A 17,301-nucleotide genomic window follows, 5' to 3' on the forward strand; every position below is an offset into this window, starting at 1 on the left:
GCTTTTTTAATGTGACAACATTTGGTGTTATTTGACTCAAAACCATTAGGCAGAAAGTTTTCAGTCGTTGAATCGTGCAAGTTCATGTTTTCTCCTCTCAAGGGAAAGCTGTAAGAAAATTGAATCCAAATTGGGGTTTGAGGTTTTTGGAGTATCTCATGTTTAATGTTCACCTGTATCTGCATTTTTGACTCTGCTTAAATTTAGACGAGAGAACCTGTTCGGAGAACAATTAAGAACGTGAGAATGCCAGATCGTAATTATTACTGAACGAAACAAATAATGCTCACATGCATGTTTATTAGGCCACATTTCTTTTTACAAAGTACAGGCAAACTAGTTTTCATCAACTTGAGTAAATCTAGCACAGGTTTCTTGCATATTAGTATAAGACATAAAAAAGGTTTTGAAAGGTTCATGAGTGAAAAAATATAAATGCTCACAGCAGGACTAATTAAGACAAAGCACAAAAATGTCTACACACTTTTACTGTTTCATTAAGGGGAGTAAACTTAGTCCAGTGATGGGATCTGTAATGCACCTCTCAAGCAGCTGGAGATAAGTGAGATTCTCTCGTGTGTTTGGATCAAAAAATCCCTTAGTGTCGTCATCTGAGTCGGATAGAATCTGGTTCATTTCTTCATCAAAATAGCCTCTTTGGTAAGCCACCTGCACTGGAACTCTGTGGCTATAAACTGGGTCAATGATGCCCCCTGTGGCAATTTGAGCTTCCAGAAGGCGAACTCCATGATCTTTGACGATCAGGTCTTTCTTCAGCGCTTGGAACAGGGAGATTGTTTTTTCAGTGTAAGGGTCTTTGTATCCTGTGACAGCTCGTTCTGCCGAGACCAGCTTCTTTTGCCATTCTCTGCAAACCACACCCTGAGCTACAGCCTCGTCTACTGAGAGTTTCTTGTTGTTGACTGGGTCAATGACAAAGCCAGTGGCAGCTTGGGCCTCGAGGAGCACAAGAGACGTTCCAGGAGTCAGCAGGCCTCTGGACTTGGCTTCAAAGATGCTCAGGGTCTCTTTGGTGGACTGCAGGTACACTCCTGCAATGCAGTTGGTGCCTTCCAGATACCGACGGACAGAGTCCATTTCACTGACCTCCTCAACTGTGATAGTTCCAGCATTCAGTTCTTTGTAGAGGTTCTCGTCAATGATCTTAGATTCTAGCAACTCTGTAGCACTGACATCCTTTCTAATGCCATGAAAGGTTTCGGTCTCTGTAAGTGTTGTGGTGATGGTGGTCTTTGTGGTGCTGCTGTCAATGTTTCTTTCAGGTATTTGACATGTGATGGTTGAGGATGAGTTTGTGGTAGTGGTCTGCTGCTGAATGATCATCAAGATGATTTCCAAAAAGCGTTCAATGGTGATAGCACCAGACTTATATTGTTGCACAAGCTCTCGCCTCTTCTCCTCAGTGATATATCTGGAGTAGAGCAGATCCCACAGTGACACCATGGTTCCTTGGTACTTTCCTCCTGCTTTAGTGGTTGTCCTTGATTTCAGGATAAGCTTTGTGGCCTCATCAACAAAGAAGTAGAACTCCCCTTTCCTCACAATAACCAACAGGCTCAGACCAGTGATGGGATCTGTGATACACCTCTCGACCAACTGGAGATAAGTGAGGTTCTCTTGTGTGTTTGGATCAAAAAATCCTTTTGTGTCGTCATCTGGGTCGGACAGAATCTGGTTCATTTCTTCATCAAAGTAGCCTCTTTGGTAAGCCACCTGCACTGGAACTCTGTGGCTGTGAACTGGGTCAATGATGCCCCCTGTGGCAATTTGAGCTTCCAGAAGGCGAACTCCATGATCTTTGACGATTAGGTCTTTCTTCAGTGCTTGGAACAGTGAGATTGTTTTTTCGGTGTAAGGGTCTTTGTACCCTGTGACGGCTCGTTCTGCCGAGACCAGCTTCTTTTGCCATTCTCTGCCAACCACACCCTGAGCTACAGCCTCGTCTACTGAGAGTTTCTTATTGTTGACTGGGTCAATGACAAAGCCAGTGGCAGCTTGGGCCTCGAGGAGCACAAGAGACGTTCCAGGAGTCAGCAGGCCTCTGGATTTGGCTTCAAATATGCTCAGGGTCTCTTTGGTGGACTGCAAGTACACTCCTGCAATGCAGTTGGTCCCTTCTAGATACCGACGGACAGAGTCCATTTCACTGACCTCCTCAACTGTGATGGTTCCTGCATTCAGTTCTTTGTAGAGGTTTTCGTCGATGATTTTAGATTCAAGCAATTCTGTAGCACTGACATCCTTTCTAATACCATGAAAGGTTTCGGTCTCTGTAACTGTTGTGGTGATGGTAGTATTTGTGGTGCTGCTGTCAACGTTTGTTTCAGGTATTTGATATGTGATGGTTGATGATGAGGTTGTGGTCTGCTGCTGAATGATCATTAAGATGATTTCCAAAAAGCGTTCAATCGTGACAACTCCAGACTTGTATTGTTGCACGAGCTCTCGCCTCTTCTCCTCAGTGATATATCTGGAGTAGAGCAGATCCCACAGTGACACCGTGGTTCCTTGGTACTTTCCTCTTGCTCTGTTGGTAGTTGTTGATTTCAGTACAACCTTTGTGGCCTCATCAACAAAGAAGTAAAACTCCCCTTTCTTCACAATAACCAACAGGCTAAGACCAGTGATGGGATCTGTGATACACCTCTCGACCAATTGGAGATAAGTGAGGTTCTCTTGCGTGTTTGGATCAAAAAATCCCTTGGTGTCGTCATCTGGGTCGGACAGAATCTGGTTCATTTCTTCATCAAAGTAGCCTCTTTGGTAAGCCACCTGCACTGGAACTCTGTGGCTATAAACTGGGTCAATGATGCCCCCTGTGGCAATTTGAGCTTCCAGAAGGCGAACTCCATGATCTTTGACGATCAGGTCTTTCTTCAGCGCTTGGAACAGGGAGATTGTTTTTTCGGTGTAAGGGTCTTTGTACCCTGTGACGGCTCGTTCTGCCGAGACCAGCTTCTTTTGCCATTCGCCGCCAACCACACCCTGAACTACAGCCTCATCTACTGAGAGTTTCTTGTTATTGACTGGGTCAATGACAAAGCCAGTGGCAGCTTGGGCCTCAAGGAGCACAAGAGACGTTCCAGGAGTCAGCAGGCCTCTGGACTTGGCTTCAAAGATGCTTAGGGTCTCTTTGGTGGACTGCAGGTACACTCCTGCAATGCAGTTGGTCCCTTCTAGATACCGACGGACAGAGTCCATTTCACTGACCTCCTCAACTGTGATAGTTCCTGCATTCAGTTCTTTGTAGAGGTTCTCGTCAATGATTTGAGATTCGAGCAACTCTGTAGCACTCACATCCTTTCTAATACCATGAAAGTTGTCGGTCTCTGTAACTGTGGTGGTGATGGTAGTCTTTGTGGTGCTGCTGTCAACGTTTGTTTCAGGTATTTGATATGTGATGGTTGATGATGAGGTTGTGGTCTGCTGCTGAATGATCATTAAGATGATTTCCAAAAAGCGTTCAATCGTGATAACTCCAGACTTGTATTGTTGCACGAGCTCTCGCCTCTTCTCCTCAGTGATATATCTGGAGTAGAGCAGATCCCACAGTGACACCGTGGTTCCTTGGTACTTTCCTCCTGCTCTGCTGGTAGTTGTTGATTTCAGTACAACTTTTGTGGACTCATCAACAAAGAAGTAGAACTCCCCTTTCTTCACAATAACCAACAGGCTAAGACCAGTGATGGGATCTGTGATACACCTCTCGACCAATTGGAGATAAGTGAGGTTCTCTTGCGTGTTTGGATCAAAAAATCCCTTGGTGTCGTCATCTGGGTCGGACAGAATCTGGTTCATTTCTTCATCAAAATAGCCTCTTTGGTAAGCCACCTGCACTGGAACTCTGTGGCTATAAACTGGGTCAATGATGCCCCCTGTGGCAATTTGAGCTTCCAGAAGGCGAACTCCATGATCTTTGACGATCAGGTCTTTCTTCAGCGCTTGGAACAGGGAGATTGTTTTTTCGGTGTAAGGGTCTTTGTACCCTGTGACGGCTCGTTCTGCCGAGACCAGCTTCTTTTGCCATTCTCTGCCAACCACACCCTGAGCTACAGCCTCGTCTACTGAGAGTTTCTTGTTGTTGACTGGGTCAATGACAAAGCCAGTGGCAGCTTGGGCCTCGAGGAGCACAAGAGACGTTCCAGGAGTCAGCAGGCCTCTGGACTTTGCTTCAAAGATGCTCAGGGTCTCTTTGGTGGACTGCAAGTAAACTCCTGCAATGCAGTTGGTCCCTTCTAGATACCGACGGACAGAGTCCATTTCACTGACTTCCTCAACTGTGATGGTTCCTGCATTCAGCTCTTTGTAGATGTCTTCATCAATGATTTTAGATTCAAGCAACTCTGTAGCACTGACATCTTTTCTAATACCATGAAAGGTTTCGGTCTCTGTAAGTGTTGTGGTGATGGTGGTCTTTGTGGTGCTGCTGTCAATGTTTCTTTCAGGTATTTGACATGTGATGGTTGAGGATGAGGTTGTGGTAGTGGTCTGCTGCTGAATGATCATCACGATAATTTCCAAAAAGCGTTCAATGGTGATAGCACCAGACTTGAACCGTTGGACAAGCTGCCTCCTCTTCTCCTCAGTGATGTATCTGGAGTAGAGCAAATCCCACAGTGACACCGTGGTTCCTTGATACTTTCCACCTGCTTTAGTGGTTGTCCTTGATTTCAGGATAAGTTTTGTGGCCTCATCAACAAAGAAGTAGAACTCCCCTTTCTTCACAATAACCAACAGGCTAAGACCAGTGACGGGATCTGTGATACACCTCTCGACCAGCTGGAGATAAGTGAGGTTCTCTTGCGTGTTTGGATCAAAAAATCCCTTTGTGTCATCATCTGGGTCGGATAAAATCTGGTTCATTTCTTCATCAAAATAGCCTCTTTGGTAAGCCACCTGCACTGGAACTCTGTGGCTGTAAACTGGGTCAATGATGCCCCCTGTAGCAATTTGAGCTTCCAGAAGGCGAACTCCATGATCTTTAACGATCAGGTCTTTCTTCAGTGCTTGGAACAGTGAGATTGTTTTTTCGGTGTAAGGGTCTTTGTACCCTGTGACGGCTCTTTCTGCTGAGACCAGCTTCTTTTGCCATTCTCTTCCAACCACACCCTGAGCTACAGCCTCGTCTACTGAGAGTTTCTTATTGTTGACTGGGTCAATGACAAAGCCAGTGGCAGCTTGGGCCTCGAGGAGCACAAGAGACGTTCCAGGAGTCAGCAGGCCTCTGGACTTAGCTTCAAAGATGCTCAGGGTCTCTTTGGTGGACTGCAAGTAAACTCCTGCAATGCAGTTGGTGCCTTCTAGATACCGACGGACAGAGTCCATTTCACTGACTTCCTCAACTGTGATTGTTCCTGCATTCAGTTCTTTGTAGATGTCTTCGTCAATGATTTTAGATTCAAGCAACTCTGTAGCACTGACATCCTTTCTAATACCATGAAAGTTGTCGGTCTCTGTAACTGTGGTGGTGATGGTAGTCTTTGTGGTGCTGCTGTCAACGTTTGTTTCAGGTATTTGATATGTGATGGTTGATGATGAGGTTGTGGTCTGCTGCTGAATGATCATTAAGATGATTTCCAAAAAGCGTTCAATCATGATAACTCCAGACTTGTATTGTTGCACGAGCTCTCGCCTCTTCTCCTCAGTGATATATCTGGAGTAGAGCAGATCCCACAGTGACACCGTGGTTCCTTGGTACTTTCCTCTTGCTCTATTGGTAGTTGTTGATTTCAGTACAACCTTTGTGGCCTCATCAACAAAGAAGTAGAACTCCCCTTTTTTCACAATAACCAATAGGCTAAGACCAGTGATGGGATCTGTGATACACCTCTCGACCAATTGGAGATAAGTGAGGTTCTCTTGTGTGTTTGGATCAAAAAATCCCTTGGTGTCGTCATCTGGGTCGGACAGAATCTGGTTCATTTCTTCATCAAAATAGCCTCTTTGGTAAGCCACCTGCACTGGAACTCTGTGGCTGTAAACTGGGTCAATGATGCCCCCTGTGGCAATTTGAGCTTCCAGAAGGCGAACTCCGTGATCTTTGACGATCAGGTCTTTCTTTAGTGCTTGGAACAGTGAGATTGTTTTTTCGGTGTAAGGGTCTTTGTACCCTGTGACAGCTCGTTCTGCCGAGAGCAGCTTCTTATACCATTCACCGCCAACCACACCCTGAGCTACAGCCTCATCTACTGAGAGTTTCTTGTTGTTGACTGGGTCAATGACAAAGCCAGTGGCAGCTTGGGCCTCAAGCAGCACAAGAGATGTTCCAGGAGTCAGCAGACCTCTGGACCTGGCTTCAAAGATGCTCAGGGTCTCTTTGGTGGACTGCAGGTACACTCCTGCAATGCAGTTGGTCCCTTCCAGATACCGACGGACAGAGTCCATTTCACTGACCTCCTCAACTGTGATGGTTCCTGAATTCAGTTCTTTGTAGAGGTTCTCGTCGATGATTTTAGATTCAAACAATTCTGTAGCACTGACATCCTTTCTAATACCATGAAAGGTTTCAGTCTCTGTAACTGTGGTGGTGATGGTGGTCTTTGTGGTGCTGCTGTCAATGTCAGTTTCAGGTATTTGACATGTGATGGCTGATGATGAGGTTGTGGTAGTGGTCTGCTGTTGAATGATCATCAAGATGATTTCCAAAATGCGTTCAATCGTGATAACTCCAGACTTGTATTGTTGCACGAGCTCTTGCCTCTTCTCTTCAGTGATGTATCTGGAGTAGAGCAGATCCCACAGTGACACCGTGGTTCCTTGATACTTTCCTCCTGCTTTAGTGGTTGTCCTTAATTTCAGGATAAGTTTTGTGGCCTCATCAACATAGAAATAAAACTCCCCTTTCTTCACAATAGGTAGTACTATAAGTCCTGTTTTTGGGTCAGTGACACATCTCTCTATAAGTTGGAGATAAGTCAGATTCTCTTGCGTGTTGGGATCGAAAAAACCCTTTGTGTCGTCATCTGGGTCAGACAGAATCTGATTCATTTCTTCATCAAAGTAGCCTCTTTGGTAAGCCACCTGCACAGGAACTCTGTGACTGTATACTGGGTCAATAATGCCTCCTGTGGCAATTTGAGCTTCCAAAAGACGGATGCCATGATCCTTTACGATGAGATCTTTTATCAGGGCCTGGAATAAGGAAATGGTCTCGCCAGTGTAGGGGTCAGTATATCCAGTGACAGCCCGTTCTGCTGACAGCAGCTTCTTTTTCATCTCGCTGCTGACTACATTCTGAGCCACAGCTTCAGCCACTGAAAGCTTTTTGTTGTTGACTGGGTCAATGACAAAGCCAGTAGCAGCTTGAGCCTCAAGGAGTACAAGAGACGTTCCAGGAGTCAGCAGACCTCTGGACCTTGCTTCATAGATACTCATAACTTTCTTTGTAGACTCAACCCTGACACCGGCAATGCAGTTTGTTGCCCCTAGATACTTTTGAACAGATTCCATTTTGTTGACATTGTCTACAGTCACTTGCCCTTGTATGATCTGTGTGAAAAGCTCCTTTGAGATGATCTTTGATTCATAAAGCTGACTTGCTGAGACTTGCTTCCTAAATCCTTTGAATTTTTTTTCTTTGGAAGACACCTCTGTAATGATGACCGTGAGTATTTCAATCATCTCTTCAATTGTTATGGCTCTAGTCTTGTATTGTTCTATGAGCTGCTCCCGCTTCTTCTGTGATATGTATTCCGACAGCAACAATTCCCACAAGGTCACTTCTTTGTTTTGGAATTTGCCCACATGCATGGAAACTGTTGTGTTTTTTAACTCAAGCTCTATTTGCTCCTTTGTGTGAAAAACATTCGGTTTCTCCTCATGCAGTGGTAAAAAAAGCAATCCCGTTTTAGGATCTACTTCACATCTTTCCATCAACTCGAGGTAGGAGAGTTTTTCCTTAGTGTTCGGATCAAAATACCCCTTTAAATCTTCAGGTGGGTTTAGCAGAATGATTTTGAGTTGGTCATCCAGAAGTCCCCTTTTGACTGCAATATTAATGGGCACCCTGTGACTCATGTTTGGGTCTACAATTCCACCCGTTGCTATTTGTGCTTGAAGAAGGCGAATGGCATCACTTCTTTGAATCAGCTGTTGATTCATAGCCTCAAAAAGTGATATTGTTATGTCGGTGTAGGGGTCTTTATAGCCGGTGATGGCTCGCTCGGCCAGCAGGAGCTGCTCACACACATCTGGCCCAATGACTTCCTCTTTTGCAGCCTCTTCAACAGTGTAGAGTTGGTTTGTGAGCGGATCAATGAGACATCCTGTAGATGCCTGTGCTTCTAGCAATAGATATGCAATGCCGTCTGTTAACATACCTTCCATTTTTGCACCATATATGCTCAGAACTTGTTGGGACGGATACACTTTAATCCCTGCTATGCTTCTCGATCCATTCAAGTATTGTTGCACGTGCTTACATTTCGTCACTTCTGCCGTTTTGCCTTGCTGTACCAGTTTGAATGTGTCATTGTCGATAATACCAGAGTCCAGTAAATGTTTAGCTGAGACAGGCTTTCTAAGGCCCATTATCATTTTGGGAGCTTCCTTTTTCTCCAGTTTTTCAATGGTAGAAGTTACAGTGAAGATGATGGTGTCTGTGGTGACCTTTCCTGTTCGGAATTTTTCTATTAGTTCATTTTGTTGGTCTTCAGTGAAGTAGCCAGAGTGGATCAAGTCCCAGAGAGAAATTGATTTCCCTGCGTAGTGTCCAAACGATAGGATCACTACTGTCTCTTCAAACACTCGTCTTATTTCACTGTCAGTGTACAACCTCGTATATGTTTTGGAAGTTTTGGGTGTGTTAGTCATTGGTAAGAGGAACAATCCCGTTTCTTTATCTTGCACACATCTTTTCAACATTTCCATGTAGGTCAGATTCTCTTTGGTGTTGGGGTCGAAAAAGCCTTTTGTGTCATCATTCGGGTCCGAAAGAATTTGATTCAGTTCTTCATCAAAATATCCTTTTCTGTAGGCAACATCGAGGGGTAAGTGAAGACATTTTAAGGGATCGATGATACCGCCTGTCGCAATTTGGGCCTCAAGTAAACGAATGCCATGCTTCTTCACGATGAGATCCTTTTTCAAGGCTTGGAAAAGAGAAATCTTTTGACCCGTGTATGGATCGGTGTAACCAGTGACAGCTCTCTCCGCAGACAGAAGCTTTTCATACATTTGAGGACTAATCAACATTTCCCGAAGCGCTTGTTCCACGGTTAGCTTTTTGTTCGTCAGTGGATCGACAATGAACCCCGTGGCTGCCTGTGCTTCAAGCAGGCAAAGAGCTGTTCCGGGTGTTAGGATGCCAGTTTTCTGGGCTTCGTAGATGCTCATCTTCTGATTGGAAGGCTGGAGTATCACACCGGCGACGCAGCTCTTCCCTTGAAGGTAGGCCCTCACGCTATCCATTTGCAACACGTCAGTGCTCTTTAGTGTTCCATCAATCAAGTTACTGTAGGTTTTTTCATCTACTATTTGAAGCTCCAAAAGATCCACGACGGAAACCTCCCCTCTAAGGCCTCGGAAGCTCAGGTCTGCTTGCTGTTTTATCTCCTTGCTATCAATAATAACTAAAATGGATTCAATGATTTCCTCAATTGTGAGTTTCCTTGACTTGAAGAATTTGAAGAACTCCTGTCGTTCTGACTCAGACAGATACTCTGAATTGATGAGATCCCAAAGAGTTGCATGCCTGCCCTTGAAGCGGCCATACCGTACAGAAACGACTGTGGTTCTGAACAGTTCCTTCATGGCGTCATCAACGTTGACTTTTTGAATTTTGCCTTTGAGTGGCAGGAGACAGAGTCCCGTACTTGGATCTGTGACACATCTGGCCATGAGTTGCAAGTAGGTGAGATTCTCATGTGTGTTGGGGTCAAAAAAACCTTTGGTGTCATCAGTAGGATCACTCAGGATCTCGTTCATCTCCTGGTTGAAGTATCCACGTTTGTAGGCCACTTGGACGGGAATGCGATGGCTATTAACGGGGTCAATGATGCCGCCAGTGGCAATTTGCGCCTCCAAGAGTCGAATACCGTGATCCTTTACGATGAGGTCTTTTTGCATGGCTTGGAACAGAGAGATTGTGGTCCCGTAGTATGGGTCTTTGTAACCGGTCACCGCCTTTTCTGCAGAACGCAGCTTTTGGTAAAAATCGGGCCCAATAATCTTAGCTTTGATAGCCTCATCCACGGAAAACTTTCTGTTTCCAATTGGATCAATGATGAATCCTGTTGCCGCTTGAGCCTCGAGTAAAATCAGAGCTGTTCCTGGCATCAGTTTGCCTTTCTGTCTTGCTTGGTAAATGGTCAGGATCTGGGAGTCAGGGAGGAGAACACCTGCAATGCTGTCTTTACCCTGGAGGTACACATGTAGGTTTTGATCTTCAATTACATCCTGAACAGACTTCTTACCTTTTTTCAGATCATCTAGGATCTCCTCGCTGATGATATCAGCCTCAACCAACTGTTTAGCTGTGACTGTTTCTCGAATGCCTTCAAAGGTGACTTTGGCGTTTTTGACAGATGTCTCAATGATTTGTAGAACTGTTGTGACAATCGTCTCGATAGTGAGCATCCTTTCCCGGTATTTCCGTATGATGTCTGTGCGCTGCTTTTCATCTAAGTATTCTGACATCAGCAACTCCCACAGAGATACAGTCATTCCTGAGTACTTGCCACAAGCCACTTTCACCTTCTTCTGTTTGAAGAACATCTTAGTTTGGTAATCAATGAAGGTGAAGTTCAGTACATTTGATTTGTCTCGAAGAGGAAGGAGGCAGAGTCCGGTAGCAGGATCGGTGACACACCTTTGCATCAGCTGAAGGTACGTTAAATTCTCTTCAGTGTTTGGGTCAAAGAATCCTTTTGTGTCATCACCCGAATCTTCAAGTATGGCTTTCATTTCTTGGTCAAAATAGCCTCTTTTGAAGGCCACCTCTGTGGGGAGCCTGTGGCTGTGGATGGGGTCGATTATTCCTCCTGTGGCAATTTGCGCCTCCAGCAGGCGGATCCCATGTTCCTTCAGGATGAGATCTTTGGAGAGTGCTTGAAAGAGGGAGATTGTTTTTTCCGTGTACGGGTCTTTGTAGCCAGTCACGGCTCGTTCGGCGGAACGCAGCTTGGCGTAATATTCAGGCCCAATGAGTTTGTTTTTGATAGCCTCATCTACAGTGAACTTTTTGTTTTCCACGGGATCGATCATGAATCCGGTTGCGGCCTGCGCCTCCAGAAGAACTAGAGCCGTCCCAGGCATCAGTATGTTGCGCTTCATGGCTTCATAGATGCTCAATCTCTGATTGGATGAGAGGATTGCAATGCCAGAAATGCTGCCTTTGCCCTGGAGATATTCTTTTACTGTCTCATTCAGCATCACTTGCTGGGTTGTAGTCTTCCCCTCCTGCAGGTTATCGTACATTTCTTTGTCAATGATCTTGGATTCAAAGAGTTCTGCGGAGGAAATGCCTCGTCTCAAGCCCTTGAAGGTGATGAAGATGGGGAGAAGAAGCAGACCTGTGTCTGGTTCCACAATACACTTCTCGATCAGTGTTTTGTAGTTGATGTGCTGTTGTGTGCTCGGGTCATAGAACACCTTCAACTCTGACATCTGATCATCATCCAGTAGACCTTTCTCGTAGTAGCCTTTCTGAATGGCTGACTCAACTGAAAGGGTTGTCTTCTCAATTGGATCTAGCAGGCCGTGCGTGGCCATTTGAGCTTGAAGTAGTCTTAAACCGTAATCTCTGGGTACCAAGTCTTTTTGCATGGCTTGGAACACGGAGATGGTTTGGTTGGTGTAAGGGTCCACGTAACCGGTGACAGCCTTCTCTGCGAAGAGGAGCTTCTCCTTCAACTCAAGTCCGATGAGTTTTTCCTTGATGGCCTCCGTGACTGGAAGTATTTGGTTCTTCACAGGGTCTACGACACCTACTGTGGCGACCTGCGCTTCCAGCAGGGCCAACGCCGTTCCAGATTTAAGCAGGCGTTTCTTCATGGCTTCGTATATGCTGATCTTCTGCTTGGATTTTGCCAAGTAGACGCCCGCCACAGGGCCATGGATTTTGGTGTGGCCATTTTGCTTCTTCTCATTAGTATCAGCGGGTTCCATCTTGGCCTTGTTTTGCTGTGTGAGGGAAATAATTGTATCAGATAGAATGAACTGTATACAGCAGTAATTCTCAATTCATGGTTTAGTAGTTCATGGAACCATTAAAGACAGGAAGTTAAAAAAAAAAAATCCCTGCAATATTTTTCTATCTACACAGTTTCTCAGAAAATGAAAACTATGAAGCAAAACAGTATTAAAAAACCGACCTACTTAATTAGTCGGGTTTGTTGGCAGCCTTGACTCTTGCGTGAACTTCCACAAGCCCAAAAATTCCAGCAGTTATATGGCTCAAGCTCCGCCTCTGCGGAGATAAGGTGTTCATGCCATCATTTAAACAGCAGTTAATCATTTTCACATTAATCCATCCCTGCATCTCAACTTAAAAGAGTTCTCCAGCTTTTCATTTTAATACTAACTTTGCATATCAAGTTGCTAGTTAAGTACTCCAAATTCTTTTTAGTACTCAAACTGGCGTGGGTGGCGCTTTGTGACATCATCACAATGAAAACCTACAGGCCCGACGGGCCGCGAGTCTGCACACAAAACACAAGCGGCTTTTGTTTGCGCAACAGCAGCTTGCAGGTGTCTGACACACACACACACACACTTTTCAAAATTTCCCCAATCAAACATTGCACAATTTAATTTTCACTTTCACATCAAACAGCAATAAATCCTTTCCAACTGAAATACAGATAAGTCATCCACTATCTTATTGCACCAATAAAATTCAGCGGCATGATCTAATACATTTACAATTATTATAAGAATATGCTTCTTTTTTAGGTATTAAGATAAAGATTCATTTATCGTCATTTTTATTATCTTTAATCATTAGTAGCTGTGCCAGCCGCCATCGTCAACATCGCTGTTTACTTCATTCAATGTGGAAAAATTGCACAAATAATTAATGATAACCTTGAACTTTTACTTTCTTCATTTGATCACACATTTGGAAGTATCCAATACTTGACTCTCTCGTAAATACCAAAGATAAAACAAAGCAGTGCTAATTGACGTCTTGCCTTCCTGTCATTGTGAATTACAACCGTCATGCAGTCGAGCAGAAAAATACGTCTGGGAGCTACTGAGGATGCTTGTCGCGTCAATCAAAGAAAAGTCCACAGCCTCCAAGCTACAAAGTTGTAGATATTGCGTACAATTTGTTGACTACATTCGCTTTAAAAATTTCTGTAACGCTGCTTACCTTGTGTCAACAAGTCAGTGTCACAACCCGTGAGACAGTAAGTGTGACATTCGTACAGGCTAAAGGTAACTGGGTGAGGAATGTTTGCTTTCTCTTTTTTCTTTTTTTATCAGAAAGGGTGTTGGCTCACCAAACAGGATAACATTTGGCTTTCAGCATCAGCAAAGTAATTGAAAGAGTAAAATTGAGTCAAATAATCAAATTGATGACATTTTTATTCATTTAAGGGTGAGACTTGACGGTAAAGTTACGACAAGATAGGGCAAGGATGAGAAAGAAAAAAAAAGTGCTTACTTTTGAGTATTAAGTTCGACTTCCTCAGCTGCTGATGTGATCTGAAAAGAGAGAAATTCCCAAGGTGCTCACAAAATCTCCTCGGAAGTCCTGCGCAGCGGCCGTATTTAAGGCGAGTCTCGCTGGGCCAAGTCCCACCCCGCGGCCCCCCCACCCGGCTTCCTCCTCCCGGGGACAACCTCGGGGCTGTCTCGACCCAGAGAGCGAGCTTGCAGCATGCCAAGAATTCTTATCCACTTCCTTTGAGCGCCTCCATTGTGCTCTGAAACAATAAAAGGGGAAAAATGTCTTATTACGCGACAGGTGCGATTTTAAACGTACACCAGAAGAAGACACCGAGTCATGTCGGGGAAATAATTTACCTTCAGTTGCCAGGGAATGCATTGTGATATTGCCCTGACTTTTTTTTTTTTTTTTTTTCTAAAAGACACAATATGGGCCTTGGCTCAAAGGTTGGGCAACAATATTTTATTGCATCGTAGCGGAGATGTGATATCTTATCTGGTACGAGTAATCACACATGCCCAGACACGTACACACTAGACTGACAGGTTGACAATTTAAACTAGTGGAAACATCACCAGAGAAGACATTACTCAGTCGGAAACATAACGGCTTTCGATGACGAGTCAGACGCGTATAGGCTTTTACTAGCTCGTCGATACATACCTGTAAACATGCACCGAAATTCCATTGCATCATCACTGAGTCAAACTATCACGTTCGTGCAGGTGTCACAATCCATTCAGATGGGTGCCAATTGTTTCTTAGTACCACTCCGATCTTGGGTTAAACCAGGGGTGTCAAACTCATTTTTCTCGCGGGCCGCATTGTAGTCATAGCTTCTTTGGGGCCATTATGACTGTCAACCCCAATAAATGTATGAGCACCTCATATTATATACAGTAAAAGCTACAAAACAAACTGACAAATAAGTCATTTTCAAATCAGACGAGTAAAAACTGGTCAAATATATATATATATAAAAAAAAAAGATATTAAAAGTGAAGACAATTTGCAATTCTAGTAATGACACACAAATTTGATGCACAATTTGTCTTCGCGGGCCACATAAAATGATGTGGCGGGCCGTATCTGGCCCCCGGGCCTTGAGTTTGACACCTGTGGGTTAAACAATACAAGTTAATAAGAGGAATGTAAAGGTCGGAAAACGTTCTTGTACCAATCCAGTCCTGTAGGTGGCAATAGCCACGAAGAAGGGAGGTGACTGTGACAAATGGAATGGGAGGTTTTTCCGAAATTCCATTCCATATATAATTTCCATGAAATATTTGGGGTGAATGAGGAAAGAAAATGCTGGGAATTAGTTAGTTTTCATAATTTTAGGTCGTAATTAATGGCAGTTCCGTGGAAGTCTCAGGCGTGAAAGTTGCTGGTTGACAAAAGTGCTTCCTTCAAGATGACGTCAATCAATCCAGCTGTGCTTTTGACTAACAACCGACTGAGATTTCGGATGGAAATCTGCCGTATCGGATTTAGCGCATGAGGTCATGTTAGTACAAAGGAGAAGGGAGTGGTTGCCACTGGCATTTTTTTTTTTTTAAGGTCACTGGCTTAAATATGAACAGGTCTAAACAAACCTCGGGCTATGCTAAAATCACACCCAACACATTTGTAGTATAATAATAAAAGCATTAAATGATTACCGCAAATCTACAATATTAACATTGACTACAGACCGAAAGTTGTTTTTTTTGTCTCTAGGGCTTTTTTTGGCAACACATTGCGGGCGTGTTGACTAATTGATTTCCGCATAAAATGAGGCAGTTGCGAAAGAGTTTCATGGGGAAAAAACGGTGCCAACACAAAGAGTCACCAATTAGCATTTTTGATCCAATCCAAAAATATTTGAAAATTATGCAACACTTCATGCAACCGATATTATTATTGTATAAATCCACAGTTGGCTGACTAGAACAAAATGTGGCCTCACTTCATCAATACGAGGTGGACTTCTTGAGTTTGCCGACCCCTGCCCTAATGGATCCCACCCCAACCTTCCCTGGCTAGGAATGTTAGCAGCGGTGTTGCCATTGTCCGCCGCTGTCAACGCCACACCCAGTTCATAACTCTGTGTAACATCAGCTTTCTGTTTTGCCTCAAATCTTCAGATAGCGTCAGACAGCTTGCCAAGATTGTGTGTTTTAAGGCCCAACCCCTTTACTTGAACTTAATCGCGCTTCTGTTTGCACAAGAAAACTGCGGCAAACCGCAGAGGCTTACCTTACAATTATCTAAGCGTGAAGGTGTAAAACCCTCGCCCACATCTTCCACCGAAAAAGGGCGAAGTAGCCTTAAGCACATGCCATCACCCTGTGATTGCACGGGACAAGATTTGAATAAATGCGCAAACAGAGGCACGCCTAGTTTAGGGTTAGGGAACGAAGGCCTACTTGACAGAGTCGTTTGCTTATCTGCACAATTCAAGACATCTCACTGAAAAGGGGTGAAGTGTGTGAAACATGTCTGAGACACGGATTTGTTGCGTGTTGTATCTGGCAAGGACTTTAAATTGATGACTTGATGAATGACAGAAGAGTCAACGTGAGCGGAATTTTCCAAGGGGGGGGGGGGGCAGTCCTGGAAAACATATGTGTCAAACTCAAGGCCCAGGGGCCAGATACGGCCCGCCACATCATTTTATGTGGCCCGCGAAGACAAATTGTGCATCAAATTTATGTCAATATTAAAATTACTAATTGTTTTTACTTTCAAAAAATAACTATCGCTAGCAATTTTTATTACCATTCATATTTTTAAAATATGTTAACAGTTTTTCTTAGTCTCTATTTTGAAAACTAGTTATTCATCTAGTCATTCACTGGTTTGTTGAGTACCGTACACTATATATAATTTGAGACATCCAGACATTTATTTGGGTTGGCAATTTCAACGGGCCTTTGAAGGAAACCATGACTATGACAAAAATAAGTTTGACACCCCTGTTCTAACCCTTTTCAAGCTGATGAGAAACAGTCACAGAATCACAAAGTGTTTCTTGTCCTTATTTATTTACATAGCAACTCAATTCCTTACCAGCGTTTTTTTTAATATAAATACACCGCGCATCAAAATATATATCCTTCAAACCCCTTTGGTGCATCATCATCATCATCATAATACAACAAATGATTTAAAGGGTACAACCCAATTCATATTGGGTTTTTTATATGTTAGTAAATCATGCAACTCAGAAATATAATGTGTAGGAAAATAAAAGGATATAGGCTAGATAATTAGGCTTTGTTTTACAAAGAAGCTTTAACATAAAAAAAAAATACAAACATGGAGGATGGTTGTAAATAAAAGCTGAAGAACTAAATAGAATCTGTTATTGGCTTCCAGCAGTGGTGCGTATACAGTACATACAGTCACGTCAATATGAACATTCATGTGTGAGACATACCTGATCGCATCCGGTTCGTTCAGTCATGCAAGCGTCAAAACCGTCTTATAATACACAACAACCGCCTCAAACATCTTGGCGCTTTTTTTTTTTGCAGGCACTTCAAGGGTTTTTCTAACAGCTCAGGGTTAGTCGCGAGAGTAACTTTTGCATAAATTCCGGCTACAGTGAAAGTTCAGTCCAGGTGAAGATCTCTGGAGGTGCGGTGTCTAAAAAAAAAAGGAGAACATGAAACATCAGGACAAGT

At 43.7% G+C, this 17,301-nt stretch overlaps 2 protein-coding genes across 22 annotated transcripts in view; both read right to left on the bottom strand.

Annotated features, from left to right (window-relative positions):
* Positions 1 to 280: 280 nt before the first annotated feature.
* eppk1 (epiplakin 1) lies at positions 281 to 13,780 on the bottom strand. Of its 5 annotated transcripts, none has more exons than XM_088365924.1 (3): positions 13,628 to 13,780; positions 12,337 to 12,427; positions 281 to 12,141 (listed from the first exon to the last, which is right to left on the bottom strand). In XM_088365924.1, the coding sequence occupies exon 3, from the start codon at positions 12,124 to 12,126 to the stop codon at positions 487 to 489; it is 11,640 nt and encodes a 3,879-aa protein (XP_088222050.1). In that variant the 5' UTR covers positions 12,127 to 12,141; positions 12,337 to 12,427; positions 13,628 to 13,780; the 3' UTR covers positions 281 to 486. The 5 variants fall into 5 exon arrangements, with proteins under 5 accessions (XP_088222050.1, XP_088222049.1, XP_088222053.1 ...); XM_088365923.1 differs by having other exon boundaries at positions 12,333 to 12,427; XM_088365927.1 differs by lacking the exon at positions 13,628 to 13,780 and adding an exon at positions 13,334 to 13,386.
* A 2,860-nt stretch (positions 13,781 to 16,640) lies between these two features.
* pleca (plectin a) overlaps positions 16,641 to 17,301 on the bottom strand; it is a 42,950-nt gene continuing 42,289 nt past the window's right edge. For all 17 annotated transcript variants that reach the window (XM_088365906.1, XM_088365907.1, XM_088365905.1 and 14 more), the window contains one exon: positions 16,641 to 17,263. The gene's annotated coding sequence lies outside the window, so the exon portion shown is untranslated. The remainder of the gene's footprint in view (positions 17,264 to 17,301) is intronic.

Source organism: Syngnathus floridae, chromosome 21 (assembly GCF_059516105.1).
Source record: "Syngnathus floridae isolate MCC-2025c chromosome 21, RoL_Sflo_1.0, whole genome shotgun sequence".
Taxonomy (NCBI): domain Eukaryota; kingdom Metazoa; phylum Chordata; class Actinopteri; order Syngnathiformes; family Syngnathidae; genus Syngnathus; species Syngnathus floridae.

Excerpts from the sequence above, each read along its gene's own strand:
- eppk1 (XM_088365924.1), bottom strand. The coding sequence starts at position 12,126 with ATGGAACCCGCTGATACTAATGAGAAGAAGCAAAATGGCCACACCAAA.